The sequence below is a fragment of the Miniopterus schreibersii genome, assembly GCF_964146895.1.
Source record: "Miniopterus schreibersii genome assembly, chromosome: 13".
Taxonomy (NCBI): Eukaryota; Metazoa; Chordata; class Mammalia; order Chiroptera; family Miniopteridae; genus Miniopterus; species Miniopterus schreibersii.
Genome location: NC_138113.1, coordinates 54,144,444 through 54,160,792, shown reverse-complemented (window position 1 = coordinate 54,160,792; position 16,349 = coordinate 54,144,444). Strand labels below are relative to the sequence as shown.

At 45.3% G+C, this 16,349-nt stretch overlaps 1 protein-coding gene across 1 annotated transcript in view; it reads left to right on the top strand.

Annotated features, from left to right (window-relative positions):
* The window catches only part of FAM178B (family with sequence similarity 178 member B), a gene marked incomplete at its 5' end in the record, with an annotated part of 84,325 nt that overhangs the window by 17,706 nt on the left and 50,270 nt on the right, over window positions 1–16,349 (top strand). Inside the window, one exon of the mRNA XM_081156441.1 lies at window positions 853–937. Within this exon, the coding sequence (XP_081012567.1) occupies window positions 853–937 (85 nt within the window). The remainder of the gene's footprint in view (window positions 1–852; window positions 938–16,349) is intronic.

Below are 16,349 nucleotides of genomic sequence, written 5' to 3'. Positions count from 1 at the left end.
GGGGAACACACCTGGCAGGAAAGCTCTTGCTAGACAACTCGGAGACATGGGACATAGAAAGTATCTAGCTAACAGGCACCTGCCTGAAGCCCTCTTGTTTACCACACGATTCAAATTAGGCTAAGGCAGCATCCTAAGATCTTCCTGAAGCAGCTTTCTCTGTCTGAATCTCTTGGGCAGGGAAGGGGAGGGGTCAAAGGTTCTTTCTGAGTGTTTTGCTTCTTAATAAACAGCTTAAAATCAATATGCCAAAAAGGGCAGCTTCAGGATGGCAGAATTTTGGTCCCTTCAACCCTCAGACTCAAGGAGCCTTCAAGTAAGGATTCAAGTAAGGATTCCAGTGAATTTGAGTCAAGTGGGTGACTTGCTGCCCCCACCCCACCCCAGCTGTTGGAGGATCTGCATTCAGTACCCAGTACACCCCAGAGCCAGTGGTCGCAGACGACTGTGAGTTAAGGCACTGATCTTTAAATGATGGAGGCTCACAAAGACGGCCCAGCCTCTCATTGCCCAGCTGACTTTCCAGTTCTCTCTTTCCTACACTGGCCCCTGCCCTGGAGGGGCACAGCTGTGACCACAGGAAGTGGGAGCAGGACAAGATTCCCACATAGGGAGGTGGACAGAGGAGGAGGTTTCAAGGCCTGAAAGTGAATCCTGGCTTTGTGATTTACTAGCTGTGTGACCCTGGGGAAGTTGCTTGACCATTCTGAGCTTGGTTTTCTCCTCTGTAAAATGGTAGTATCCTTGTACCACATGGACTTGTGAGGATTGAATGGGATTTATTTATTGTGGAGCAGTAAAGGTGTGTGCTGTTACTCCATAGCCCTGCTAACGTGCTTTTTCTCCTCCTAGTTGCTGACATGGCCTCCAGAAACTTCTTTGGGAGCCTTTGGTCTCCTGTGGGATCTCAGTGTGGATAGACTCTTTCGTCAATCTGGTCAGTACCAGGGTGTGGGGTGAAGACTTTCTCCCTGAGCACCCAAGGTTGAGAGCCTTTGAAGTGTACAGCTCCTGTCTCCCTGGCGCCCGGGATGCAGGGGACATGCTCGTGGGGATGCTGTGTCACCAGGATGTGGAGACATCGGGCAATCTTTGTCTCTGGCGTCAGCATTAGTAGAAAGCTGAGCCAACAGGCTCTGTGGCACCTTAATCTGGCCTCAGAGGCATGTCACCGTGGCCGAGTCCAGGCTGACCTCACAGACTCTTGGGATCCCAAAACAGTCTAGAAGGCCAGTTCTCTGCATTTAAGGGGACAGTTCTTTCTGAACATCTACATCAGATCAGGGAAGCTCCTTGGGTTGGAGTTAACCAGGGGGGCCTGAATCTGTGCCCCCACCAGCAGCCTGCCTTGGCTCCTCAGGCACCAGCGGAGCCCCTGAGTTTGGTCCAGGCTGGAATGAGAGCCTCACATCTGTATCTTGGTCTTGACATTAAGGGGTGCATTTAAGTCACCTTTATACTCAAGAAGTTCAGAATTCACGGAGGTGATTGATTTTCCCTCCAGTGGTTGCGCCCCTCCCAGGCTGTCACCATTTCTTGCTTGAACACAGACACTTTGGCACCAAAAAAAATCATGTAACTTACAACAGACAGTGAGAGGGACACACAGGTGTCTAGACTCTGCCTTTGCTCACTAGCCACAGTCTGCCCACCCTCCCGCTGAAACAGTAAAGGCACAGCTCGGAAGGCCAAGGTTAGAGACCCAAGATGCACCATTACTGCCCCACCAGCCCCTTGAATTTCTGCTTTTGTGCCTCCCCTGCTTCAGGAGTTGGCTGAGCTGGGGGCCAGCTGTCAAATTAGAGCATTCCAGACTCCTGCCCCCCTCCCCATGCCTAGGTCCCCTCTGAGGTTTTCTGAATAGCGCTAGTCTCAGCATCCTCTCCCTTTTCATAACCTCTGCCCCTGGAGCCCGGGCTGCCCTTTCTGGAACCTCTGGGGCCACCTCTGCGGCATGCCTGCCCTTTTGGGGAACAGAGGCCTCCCTTGTCCTGCTCTTCTCCTCCAGGCAGTGGTATGTGTCTCCTCCTGGAGAGGCAGAGGGTGTCCCACTCTTCTCTGCTTCTTGCCACATTGTCCTTGACTCGCGTTCCATCAGGGGGGGCCAGGACGCTGCTCCTGAGTTCCCAGGTGGCTCAGCTCTGCTCCCTCGACCCCGGAGCATTTCTCATGCATCATGTGAGAGCCCATCCTGGGGTTCTTGCTCCCCACCCCAGTTGGAATAGAGACTGGCCTAGAATTTCAGGCCCAATGTGGAATTTTGACCTTTTCAGAGAAAGTCAAAGGCCAGGTCCACAGAACCGTAAGCAGGGACTTGAACAGATATCTGTACACGCATGTTCATAGCAGCATTACAACAGCCAAAAGGTGGGAGCAACCCGAGTGTCTATAGACAGATAACTGGACCATAGGTGTGTATACATGCAGTGGAACATTATTCATCCTTAAAAAGGGAGGAAACTGACACTTGCTACAACGTGGATGGATGAGCTTTGAGGACATCGTGTTACTTGAAATAAGCAGACAAAAAAGGACAAATGCTGTGTGATTCTTTTTATTTATTATTTTTTTTAATCCTGAGGATATTTTTTCCATTGCTTTTCAGAAAGAGTGGAAGGGCGAGAGAGAGAGAGAGAAACATAGATACGAGACACATTGATTGGTTGCCTCCTGCACACCCCCCGACTGGGGCTGGGGATTGAGCCTGCAACCAAGGTATGTGCCCTTGACTGGAATCGAACCCGGGACCCTTCAGTCCTCAGGCCAATGCTGTAACCATTGAGCCAAACCAGCCAGGGCTGTATGATTCCTTTTATATGAGATACCTAAAGTAGTCAAAATTATAGGGACAGAAAGTGGAATGGTGGTTGCCAGGGAATGGGGAGGAAGGAGGGAGTGGGGAGTCCCCATTTAATGGGCACAGCATTTCCATCTGGGAAGACGAGAAGTTCTAGAGACGGATGGTGGTGGTGGTTGCACAATGCTAGTGTGCTGAACACTGCTGAACTGTACACTTAAAAATTGTTACGATGGCACAATCTATGTTATGTGCTTTTTACCACAATTGAAAGAACAAACAAAACAAAAGTCAAGTCCAGTGCCTGGAGCCAGGTCCTGGGAGAGACTCTACCAAAAGCTGGAGCTGAAAGTCAGCTGCTAGTTCAGGAAGCATTTGTGAGCGTCCCATTAGATCCAGGATTGATGCAAACAGAAGTCGCAATCCCTGGAATTTGTCAACAGCTGAGGTGCTCTGAGTGTCCCTGTCATCTGTGGGAGCACAGCCCTCTGGGAAGAACCACGAGGCTACCATCCCTCCCATTTGGATCTGTAATTGTGTGTGTTTTCAAGTTGCCTGACGTTTCTCTTTTGTAAACTGGGGAGATTTCTGTGTGTGTGTATATTTCTGTCTTTTCCTGGAGTTTGTGGTGACCAGCAGTCCTTCCCAGACCATGCTGGGGAGGGTCTTATCCCTCCACGCTTCCTGGGCAAGGGGAGGGCTCAGGTGGCCCAGGGTCTCTGGCGGGGCGTGGCAGCCCAGCTACAGAGCCGACTCTTCTCAGGTGTGCTCCAAGTGAGTGGGGCTGAGGACTGAGCAGCCCTGGTGCCCTGGAGTACTGCGTGTGGTGGGAATGATTTTCCTGGATTGAGAAGCATGCATAACCCCTTAAAAGCTTCTTGGAGAGCTTAGAGGGTGGGACATCCTGGACACTCATGTTCTTCATTGCAGGGGTCTTTATTCATTTATTTGGCAAGCGTGCACCGAGGCGTCTTATATTCTAGCACCTCACTCGATGGTGTGGCAGAGGGAGAGTGAGGAACAAATAAGGCAGGATTCCTGCCCTCAGGAGGCTGCCGGCCAAGTGGGAGGGGATGACTGTGCAGTTACAGCAAGAGATACGAGGGAGGCCAGGACGAAACCGTTGGACTACCAAGGAAGGGGGAATTCTAGCTGGATGGAGTTGGGGTGGGGAAGGCAGGAGTTGGGAAGTGATTTATTGAATAGGGGCCAGTGATGCATCTCTCAAAAGATATGTAGGCAGAGACTGTAAACTCAGTTGCCTGTGGGCACCAAGTGAGGTCGCAACTAGAGAGCCCCTGATCTCTCTAAAGGGCTGGCAGGCCTGGTACTGGCAGATCTCTCTCCTTTTCAAGACAAACTGTGTTTTAGTTAGGATGGACTTTGACTGTAAGTAACAAATACCCACATAAGAGAAGTTTATTATCTCAAGTAACAAAAATTCCAGAGGCGGGTGGTTCCAGGGTATGTCAAACTGATCTGCACTATCAGAGCTCTGGCCTAGCTCCTGTGTCTCCTCCTCACGAGTCCCCCTCAAGGGCGCAAAATGGCTGTCAGAGCTCCAGCCGTCGTCATGCTCTCGTGAGACAACAGGGTTGAAGGCAGGACATTCTTTGCTTTGTTTCATTAAACAGAACTGGGTCACAGGCTTTAGAGGGCATTTCCCATATTTTCTGACTGTCAGTGCCCTTCGAACCCCTGGCTATATCTGAAGAATTTTCAGCTTCATGAATCCTACTCCTCCAAGGCAGAATCCAGGACACTCACTTTTCCAGCTTCCTTCCAAATATTTGAATTTTTAGTTTTGGAATTTCCATTTAGTTCTCTTTTTTTTCTTCTTTCTTTTTTGTTTTTTTTTATAGTTTCTATTTCTCTACTGGGATTTCTTATTTGTTCATTCAATATGAGCGTATTTTCATTGACCACCTTGAGCATAGTTATAACAGCTGCTTTAAAACCTTGTCTGTAATTCTAACATCTGGATTACCCAGTTATTACATGGAAAATTAAGTATGAAAGTGAACTTCTATTTAGATCAGTAAAGAAATCATGGACCAAAATGCTGGACCTTGCAGAGCTCGGGTCTTCTCCTCGCTCTCTTTAGGGTATTTCCCAGAAATGTTCACATATAAATGCCTTCCGACCATGCTGTGGCTGACTTACCTACCCCAGAACTCTCACGGGCGTGCAGGCGAGGGCCCTGGAGCTTGTGCTTCATCAGCTTTATGCTCAGTTGGCTTCTGACATATAATAAAACTGTTTTCTGCTCAAACATCCAGTGCCTGTGGCTAAGAGTTCTGACTGCTCCTGTAGCCACCCTAGCCCAGGCCCTGCAAATGTCAGTGGGGTGTCATAGCTCTTCTGCAGGAGTGGACCCACTTCTCCTGAGCAGAAACCAGAACAGAACCCGGCCTCCTTTCCCAGGGAAGAAGGGGAGCAGGGCTCCTGCTTAGGCGGCCAGCTGCCACAGCCAGAATGTGGGTGTTTATGTGAAATCTCCTCGTGGTAACTAATTCAGTTAAAAAACAAAAGCAAAAACTCCCACTGTGAATCCATCTGCAGACTCTTTTGGACTGTAGATGGAATAGAGCTCCACGGTTTGAGGCCCTGGGGGGAGGATTCAGGTGCAGAGAGATACAGGGAGGCAGGGAGCAGTGGAACAAAGAAAGGGCGGGGCGGAGAGGGGGCTGCCTTCAAGGGGCAGTGCAGGAGATGAGACTGAACACTGGGGGCCAGATCTCGGAGGACAGTAGGGCCGTTGCAGACACAGTGAAGCTTACTATTTGGCAAGACCAGGACAGAATCATTGCTATTTAGATATAATCCTCATACCATATAATTCACCCTTTTAAAGTGTGTGATTCAGTGTGATTCAGAGTTGTTCAACCATCACCACTGTCTAATTCCAGAGCATTTTCATCCCCACTCAAAAGAAACTTCATACCCATCAGCAGTTAGTCACTTCTCATCCCCACTCTCCCAGCTCTTGTCAACCCCTCGTCTACGTTCTGTCTCTGTGGACTTGCTTGTTCTGGACATTTCATATAAATGGGAGCATACAGAATGTCACCTTTTGAGTCTGGCTTATTTTACTTAGCATCATGTTTTCAAGGTCCATGCGTGTTGTAGTGTATGTCAGTACTTCATTCCTTTTTATAGCCAAATAATATGCTGTCATGTGGATAAACCACATTTTATCCATCAGTTGATGGACACTAGGGTTGTTTCTACTTTTTGGCTATTGTGAATACTGCTACTATGAACATTTGCACACCAGTGTTTATGGGGACATATGTATATACTTAAGAGTAGAATTGCTAGGTAATAATGGTAAGTCTGTGTTTAACTTTTTTGAAGGACTGCCAAACTATTTTCAGAAGTGGCGACACCATTTTATATTCCCACCGGCGATGTCTGAGGGTTCCACTTTCTCTGCATCCCTGCCAGCATTTGTTATTGTCCATCTCATGATAGTCGCCTTACCTAGTGGGTGTGAAGTGGTATCTCATCGTGGTTTAGATTTGCATTTCTCTGATGACTAAGGATGTTGAGTATCTGTTCATGTACTTAGTGGCCATTTGTATATCTTCTTTGAGGAAGCATCTATTCAAATGTTTTGCCCACTTTTTGATTGTTGTTTTTGGGGTGTTTTTTTTGTCTTTTTTGTTGAGTTGTGGGAGTTCTTTATATACTATGGATACTAGATTCTTACCAGATATGTAATTTGCAAATATTTTCTTCTATTCTGTGGGTTGTCTTTTCACTCTCTTGATAGTGTCCTTTGATGCACAAAAGTTTTTAATTTTGATAAAATATAAGTTACCTGTTTTTTTCTATTGTTGCCTGTGATTTTGGTGTCAAACAAGATACTATTGCCTAGTTCAAGGTAATAAATATTTTCCCTTATGTTTTCTTCTAAGAGTTTTTTACTATTATTACTGATTTTGGAGAGAGAAGAAGGGATGGGGGGAGAGAGAGAGAAAGAGAAACATCAATTTGTTGTTCCACTTATTTATACATTCATTGGTTGATTCTTGCGTGTGCCCTGACTTGAGATAAAACCTGCAACCTTGGCATATCAGGATGACACTCTAACCAACCGAGCTACCGGGCCAGGGCTCTTCTAGGACTTTTATAAGTTTAGCTCTTGCATTTAGGTCTTTGACCCATTTTGAGTTGATTTTTACATATGATGTGAGATAGGGAGTCCGGCTGCATTCTTTTGCATGTGGAAATCCAGTTGTCCCAGCACCCCATTTGTTGAAAAAACTGTTCTTTGCCCGTTGAGTTGTCTTGGAACCTTGTTAAAAATCAATTGACCATAGATTTATGAGCTTATTTATGGACTCTCAACTCTGTTGCATTGATTTATACATCTATTCTTACTCCAATACCCCAAATTCTTGATTACTGTAACTTGTATTAAATTTTGAAATTGGGGAGTGTGAGTCCTCCAATTTTCTCTTTTCAAAATTGTTTTGTCTACTCTGGATCCCTTGTATTTCTGTATGAATTTTAGGATTGGCTTGCCAACTTCTGCAAAAATAACAGCTGGGGCTTTGATACTGATTGTGTTGAGTCTGTAGATAACTTTGGGCATTATTGGCATCTCAATAATATTGAGTCTTCCAATCCATGAACATGGGATATTGGGATATCTTTAGTTTCCTTCAACAACATTTTGTAGTTTTCAGTGTACAAGTCCTATACTTTTTTTTTTTTTAATGTATCTTTATTGATTTCAGAGAGAGGGAGGGAGAGGGAGAGAGAGAGATAGAAACATCCATGATGAGAGAGTCATTGATCGGCTGCCTCCTGCACGCCCCCTGCTGGGGATTGAGCCCCCAACCCGGGCATGCGCCCTGACCAGGAATGGGACTCCTATCTCCTGGATCCTAGGTCGATGCTCAACCACTGAGCCACGTCCAGCCGCACAAGTCTTATACTTCTTTTGTTAAATTTATTCCTAAGTATTTTATCCTTTTTGAGACTGTTATAAATGGGATTGTTTTCTTCTTTTCCTTTTCACCTTGTTCCTTGCTAGAGTGTAGAAATTCACCATATTTCTGTATATTGACCTTGTATCCTGCAACCTTGCTGAACTCACCTATTAGCTCTAATCATTTCTTTTTTATGGCAGAATTTGGTTTTGAAAGCAAACATATTCTTGTGCAACTAATTGCTTGAAAGACATGACCTCATGTTTCTTTAACAAACATGCTTTGGCTGTGCTGATGCAGGACTGGCCAGTAAACTTAGTGCCCATCACCCGAGTAGGCGGCAGTGCCTGGAGAAAGCTCTGTCAGTGAGATCGAAACACTTCTGAAGAGGCGTAAAACGTGCGGGGTCTCTCCCATCAGCTTCGAGGACAATGTTGTTCATTCTTACCTTCCCATTCCATGCTCTAGCAGTTCTGTAGTATTTGTGTAGGAGAGGGAGAGTATAATAAAATAAAATGACCCTGGCCAGTACATTCTTTGGATATTTTTTAAGTGGGCGAGAAATTCAGCTCTCAAAACAAATTAACTTCATTTTCACAAGCAGTGCCTTTGGACACTTTGTTCTTCCTCATTTGGTCACCATACTTTTCCCTTTGTCCCCATAGCCCCAGTGTCATAGTCACTGGGGCTTTGGGACTGTCTTGGACACGCCCCTATTTTGTGAGTAACTTTGTCACTGCCTGCTTTCATTCTCTCTCCCTCCTCCTCCTCTCCCTTCCTCCCTCCCTCCCTCCCAGATAATATTTGTAAGGTTACTTCTTGGAAAAATAACAAAACAAACAAAAAATGACCATAATCTTACTAGTTAGGTGACCTTTGTTGTTATTTTTTAAAGTACTCTGTGTACCAAGTGCAGAAAATTTAAGTACTAGAAAAAGGTGCAAAATGCAAAGTGAGAGCTTCCTCCCAACTTGCTCCCCATGACCACTTCCTGTCCCCAATCCTCATTATTAGCAATCTCTTGTGGCTACTTCCAGGAACAAAATGAATGCACAAGCCACATTATATGCTTTTATACTTATAGAGTTACTTACACCATATATCTTTTGCCATTTGAGCAGTCATCTGAAATTACCTCCAGTGGAGACTTACTCTTCTAGGAGTTTCCAGTTCTCTCCCTGGATGTCTGGAGAGGCCAGAGCCTATACAAGACAGGTAAAGCAAGGTTTTCTAGACCAGGAGCCTTCAGAGTGGGGGGTCCTGGAGGTGCGATGAGCCACCAGGGTGCAAAAAGAAAATATTAATACATATATTTAGATTTTAGTCCATTTTAAAAAAAATGTTTTATTGAGGTTTAATTGACATATGTTGACCTGTACACATTTAAGTATACAGTTTATACACTTAACTTATGTATATACCCATAGAACTCACCACAGTCATGATAAACATGTCCATCCCCCCAACCTGTTCTTGTTCCCTTTGTAATTAGTTAACCTCTCCCCCACTTTATTTTTTTAATCCTCACCTGAAGATATTTTTCCCATTGCTTTTCAGAGAAAGTGGGAGGGAGAGGGGGAGAGAGAGAGAGAGAAACATTGATGTGAGAGAGACATGATATGAGAGAGACATGTCGATTGAGTTGCCTCCCACATGCGCCCTGACCAGGGGGCCAGGGATCGATCCTTCAACCGAGGTATATGCCTTTGACTGGAATTGAACCCGGGGCCCTTCAGTCCTCGGGCCAGTGCTCTAACCACTGAGCCAAACCAGCTAGGGTGCTCTCTTCCCCCCCTGCCCCTTTTGTCTGTAGGAAACCACTGATTTACTTTCTGTCACTACAGATTAGTTTGCATTTTCTAGAATTTTATATAAATGGGGCCAAGCAGTAGGTATTCTGTTTTTGTCTGGCTTCTGTACTCAGCATAATTATTTTGAAACTCATCCACGTTGTTGTGTGTATCAGCAGTTCATTCCTTTTTATAACTGAGTAGTAGTCCAGTGTGTGGATTTACCATGGTGTGTTTATCCAGTCACCTGTTGATGAACATTTGGGTGGTTTCAGTTGGAGCCTATTAAAAGAATGCTGCTGTGGACATTCCTGCACATGGCTTTCTGTGGACATATGCTTTCTTTCCCCTTGGGATACCTACCTAAGAGCAGATAGGCTGGGCCATGTTATAAATGCATGTTTTTGTTTTTAAGACATTTTCAAACGATTTTCCCAAGTGGCCACACCGTTTCCCACCAGCAGTGGGGGAGAGTCCTATTGCTCCACATGCCCCCACCACTTTCTTAATAGGCACACAGCGGTAGCTCACAGTCTGTTCAGTTTGCATTTCCCTAAAGACGGTAATGTTTGCATGAGCTCATTCGCCATCTGGGTATTGTCTTTGGTGAAGTGTCTGTTTAGTATTTTTGTCCATTTTCTTACTGGGTTGTCTTAGTGAATTGTGAGAGTTCTTTATATATTCTAGTTACAGTTATTTGTAAGCTACATGTTTTGCAAGTATTCTCTCCCAATCTGTGGCTTTCCTTTTCGTTTACATGATAGGGTCTTTTGGAGAACACTTTTTATTTTATTTTAATGAAGTATAATTTATTAATATTTTATAGTTTCTGTTTTTATTGCCATATTTAAGAAATATTTGTGGAACATGGGTCACTGAGATTTTTTCCCTGTTCTACAGTTTTTCTAAGTTATAATTTTTATAACTAAAATAAGTTTTATAGCTTATAATTAGCCTTACATTTAGGCCAGGGATCTGTTTCGAGTTAATTTTTGTTTATGGTGTAAAGTAAGGTTAATTGCTTTGCATATGACTATCCAGTTGGTCCAGTACCACTTGTAGAAAAGATTATCCTTTCTGCATTGAACTACCGTGGCACCTCTGTCAGAAATCAACTGATCACATATGTGTGGGTCTAGTTTTGGACTCTGTTCTGTTTCATTGATTTATATGTCTAAATTTACTTCCACCGTTTTGATTACTATAGCTTTACACATGTGGAGATCAGGTAGCTTAAGTCCTTCAACTTTGTTTTTCAAAGTTATCTTGGCTCTTCTAGGACTTTTGGATTTTCATACAAATTTTATTTTATTTTATTTTATTTTATTATTTTTTAAATATGTCTTTATTGACTTCAGAGAGAGGAAAGGAGAGGGAGGGAGAGATAGAAACATCAATGATGAGAGAGTCATTGATCGGCTGCCTCCGGCATGCCCCCTCCTGGGGATCGGGCCCGAAACCTGGGCATGTGCCCTGACTGGGAATCAAACCCGGGTCACTTGGATCCTAGGTCGACGCTCAACCGCTGAGCCACGCCCAGCTGGGCTTCATACAAATTTTAGAATGAACTTGTCATTTTCTGCCCAGAAAAACCCTCCTTGAGTTTTTATTGGGATTGCACTGAACCTATAGATCAATTTGGGGCAAACTGACATCTTAGCAATATTGTCTGTCTTCCAGTTCATGAGCACAGCATGTCTTCCCATTAATGTGGATTTCTTTCGTTTCTTTCAGCATTTCAGTGTACAGGTCTTGCATTTCTTTTGCTAAATTTATTCCTATGTGTTTTATTCTTGTAGATGCTCCTGTAAATGGAATTGTTTTTTAATTTTATTTTTGGATTGTTCCTTTCCAGTATACTGATATACAACTGATTTTTGTATATTGACTTTCTATCCTACAATCTTAATAAACCTCTACTTTGCTGAGAATTTTTATCAGGAACAGGTGTTGGGTTTTGAGATGATTATGTTTTTTCTTGTTTAGTCTCTCAATATGGTGAATTACATTGATTGTTGGATGTTTAGTCATTCTTCCTTGCATTCTGGAGTAAATCCAACTTGGTCATGATGTATTAACTTTTTATGTATTTTTGGATTCAGTTTGCTAAATTGTTAAGAACCCTTACATTTGTGTTCATGAGGGATGTTAGTCTATAGCTTTCTCCTTCTGGTGTTAGCATCAGGGAAATTCTGTCTTCACAGAATGTGTTGAGAAGTATCCCTCTCTTCAATTTTCTGGAAGAGTTTGTGCAGAACTGGCATTGAGTCTTCCTTAAATGTTTAGTAAAAGTAGTAGTGAGGCCATCTGGGCTTTAAGTTTTCTCTGTGGGGAGATTTTTAACTACAAATCTGATTTTATAATAGCTATGTGACTGTTTATATTACTCATATCTAGTTTGTGTCCCTCTCATCTAAGTTGTCGAGTTTGTTGGCATAGATTTGTCGCCATGTCCCCAGCTGGACCAGTGGCGGTGGCCCTTTTCTCATTCCTATTTGCATTTCTCTTGCCTTCTTTTTCCTGGTCAGTCATGTGTCAGGTGTATCAACTTTGTTGATGTTCTCAAGAACCAGCTTTGGGTTTTATTGATTTCCCTTACAGTTTTTCTGTTTTCTGCTCTTATCTTTATTATTTTCTTTCTTCTGCTTGTTTTGGGTTTGATCTGCTCTTTTTCCCCAGTTTTTTGAGGTGGAAACTTAGCTCATACTAACTCATCTTCTTCAAGTTTCCTAAGTTACATAATGGACATGGTAATGTTAGTATCATGTACATTTACATAGTTTATAAATGTATATTTGTTGGAGGTATAAATTAAAATTTTTTAATGGTAGACATGCACATCAAAAAGTTTGGCAACCAGCAAAAGCATTCTTTGATTGGAACCCTAGGCTGATTCATTGGAGATTTTGAACAGAGACATATCTTGGGGACACAGGCTGCATGATTGGTGATAGAGCACAGGATGGGGTGGATGGAGTAGAGACAGAATGTCCAAGAGTCACCTCTTAGGGATACCCCACAGAGGCACCATCCTGACAAGGTGGAGCTCGGCAGTCGGACTGGCGGAGTTGTCACCTGGCAGCCAGCACAAGCTCTCAGGACTGTCCCTGAGTGAGCAGTAATGACAGAAGTGAAGAGCCTGGTGCACAGTGGGCATTCAAAACACGATCGCTGTTTTCAAAGCAAACATGTACTTTTTTTATGAATTGAGAGATCACTAGATAATCCAAAGGAACTCAGTAGCACCACTGTAAGTACTGCCTGCCCCTTTTCTTAATTTCTATAGTTCTGCTTTTGCCATTTCTAGGCCAGATGGTTGAGCTGGGTTTTTCTTTTTTTTTCAGATGGCTTTTAAGCAGTCAGAAATCCTTTTGTCTGCATCCAGTGGACACTTTCTGCCCTTCTCTGTCTTTTTTTAAATGTCTTTATTGATTTCAGAGAGAGGAAGGGAGAGGAAGAGAGAGAGAAACATCAATGAGGGAGGAGAGTCATTAATCAGCTGCCTTCTGCACCCCCTCTCCTGGAGATCAAGCTTGCAACCCGGGCATGTACCCTGACTGGGAATCGAACCCTGACCTCCTGGTTCATGGGTTGATGCTCAACCACTAAGCCACACCAGCCGGGCATGGCCTTCACTGTCTTGTTAGGAGCTGCCACACTTCACCTAGTCTGCCTCCCACAGTCAGAACAGCCTCTGAGGGCGTGGTGGGATGCAGCCCATCCAGAGCCTACCAGAAGGCACAGCTCCCCTGGGGCTCCACACAGCCTTGTTAGTGGGCCACATCTCCCGGACAGTGGCAGTCACAGGGGACATGTGTGGGTGCCCTTCCCTCACTAACTTCCCAGGGCTGCTGCTGCTATCCCCAGGCCCAGAGAAGCGGCTGGGACCCAGGTCTGCCGCCAGCTGCACTCCTTATCCCCACACTGGGACTGTGAGAAGGTTGTATAGACCCAGCCAGGCAGGAAAACACTTGGAGGACCACCCAGGAGAGCCCATCACCCAGCTCCTTCGGAGCCGTCATTTGCTTGGCACAGCCCCTTTAAAGTCTCCAGTTGGAGTACAACAATAACAGTAATTCAGCTTCATAATTGATCCTCATTTTTAAAATGTATTATTGTCAGTTGTGATAATAAAAGTAGTTTTGTTGAATATAATAGCTAATGTTTCTAGAGAGCTGTGCCAGGCACTGAGCCCAGGGCTTCACCTATCTCATTTAATCACCACGACAGTCCAACAGTAGATAGAACTGTTTTCCCATTTTACAGATAATCAGGGCTGGAAGCCTGGGCTGCACACTCTTTGGGTCATGCACACCGTCTCCTGCATGCTTGACCCAACCCAGGTCCAGCTCACTCTTTCATATTCTCTCTTGGTCTCAGTGCTCCAGCCTTTCTTCCATCTTCCTTCATGCCACAGGGCCTTTGTGTATGCCAGTCCCCTGCCTGACTGCACAACTTCCTTCTTCCAGGAGCCCTCCGTTTTTACCTTCTCAATATCATCTCCTCTGGCTTTCCTCTGTGGCACTCTGCCCTATACCCCATGTCTGGTCCCCCTTCTCTCTACTCTCACATTCCTTTTCCACTCTTTGTGGCTGAGGTCATAATTAATGGTGAAATCTTTGATTAATGTTCTTTTCCATTAGGCTGTGAGCTCCTGGGCACAGGGGCCATGACTTTGCTTGTTTTCGTTTAGCTTTCTTTGGAGTTCCTAGCAGCTACATGAGCCAGGTGCACAGTAGGACTCAGGTAGTACTTGTGGAAGGAGAGGATGAGTCGTGGGGAACGTGTGCATTGCTCACTGCGGACATCAGCATCTAGTCCTAGCAGGTCTTCTGACTCTGATCAGTTAGTTGGCTGTGGAACTGTGTGTGCCAGCCAAGCCCTGGACATGCTGTCTTGGCCTCCAAAGTTGAGACACAGGTCCTCTGGACCTGTGAGGACGGCTTGTGTGTTTTACCCAGCTCAGCCAGCATCTGGAAGGCTCGCCTCCTGACCCGCGTTCCGTCCCACCTCCTGTACAGCCCGGCAGGGTGGTGCCGCTCTGGTGTGTGGCCACAGTGCAGGTGGGTCAACCCCTGTAGGACACTGGAAGAGTACCTGGCCGGGGTTTATTAAAGCTCCAGGTGACTCTCCTGTGAGCCGGTTGAGAAGGAGCGGGGTTGAGAGGACACTGGCTGAGTGTGGAAACCTCTTGGTGGAGCAGAGAGGGGCCACGCAGTGACGGGTTATCCCACCTCTTTAGCTCAAGACTCAACCCACCTTTCAAAAGAGGGGAGTGACTGTAACTCATGAACACGTTTGTCTGTTAGACCCTGGTCAGAGGGTGTTGGTGTCCCGAGGACTTGGCCTCTAGCCCTCGCAGCATTTAGCTATTGCCGAGCCTCACGAAACATGGAGGCTGAGTCCTGCCCGGTAGGTGAGTCTGGAATGCAGCCTGGCCGTGGGCATTCAAAACCTCCCAGATGGTTTCAAAAAACAGCAGGGTCTGGGAACCCCTGGGCCACTGTGCAGAGCCAGGGCTGTGGGTGCGTGGGGAGCTGGGCTGCCTTCGCTTCATTTCTCCGCCACCTCACCCCACCCACCCGTTTCCACTGCTGGGACACCTGAGGATGGCCCCTGCTGCTGTGGAGCAAGGGCACATTTTCCCAGCTCAGCATCCCAAACTTGGCCGCCCATTAGAACCGCTTGGGAGTTTTCAAAAATTCCAGAGCCCAAGCCACACCCCAGACTAATTAGCCACAGTCACTGTGGTAGGACACAGGTGGCAGCCATTTCTGAAGCTGCACCCAGAGTGATTCCAAACTGTGCAGAAAAGTCTGAGACCCACTGCTGTGTTCTCAGCTGTGTCCTCGGCCCAGAACTGAGCGCACACCCTGGTCCCCACACGCTCCCGTCCCTTAGACGCCAGATTGCGGCCCAAGGTGCTGGGTGTGCAGCCTGTGTCTTCTCCTCTGTTTGTTTTCTTCTTTTAAGAATTCTTTGTTGTTGTTATTGTTATATTTTAGTGCAGTTTTTAGTCTTTCAGAAAAATTAATGGGAAAGTACAGAGAGTTCCCATATGCACGTGCGCACAAACACAGGGTTTCTCCTCTCGGTAACATCTCGCATTAGTGTGGTATCTCTATTGGGATTGATGAGCCATTTATGAAACCTTATTAACTGAAGTTTGTTGCTTAAATTAGGGTTCACTCTTTGTGTTGTATATTCTGTGGATTTTAATAAATGTGTGGTGACATCTCTCCACCATTGGAGTCTCATACAGAACAGTTTTACTGCCCTAAAAATCCCCCATGCCCACCTCCCCATTCCTCCCTCCCCACCACTGCCCTGCAACCACCGATCTGTTACTGTCTCTATGGTTGGCCTTTTCCAGATGTCATGTAGTTGGAATCATACAATATGTAGCCTGCTCAGAGGCTTCTTTCACATAGTAATAGGCACTGGAGGTTTTCTCATGTCTTTCAATAGCCTGATAGCTTGTTTCTTTCTATTGATCAATAATACTCCACTGTCTATATGAACCAGTGTGTTCATCCATCACCTACTGAAGGACATCTGGTTGCTTCCAAGTTTTGACAAGTATGAATAAAGTTGCTATAAACATTCCTGTGCAGCTTTTTGTGTGGGCACGCATTTTCAGCTCATTTGGGGAAATACCAATGAGCACAATTGTTGGATCATATGGTGAGCCTGCTTAGTTTTGTAAGAAACTGCCAGACTGTATTGGAAAGTGGCTGTACCGTTTGGCATTCCCGCCTGCAATGAATGAAAGTTGTGTCGACCACATCCTCCCCAGTGTTTGATGTCTTCTGTCTTCTTTTA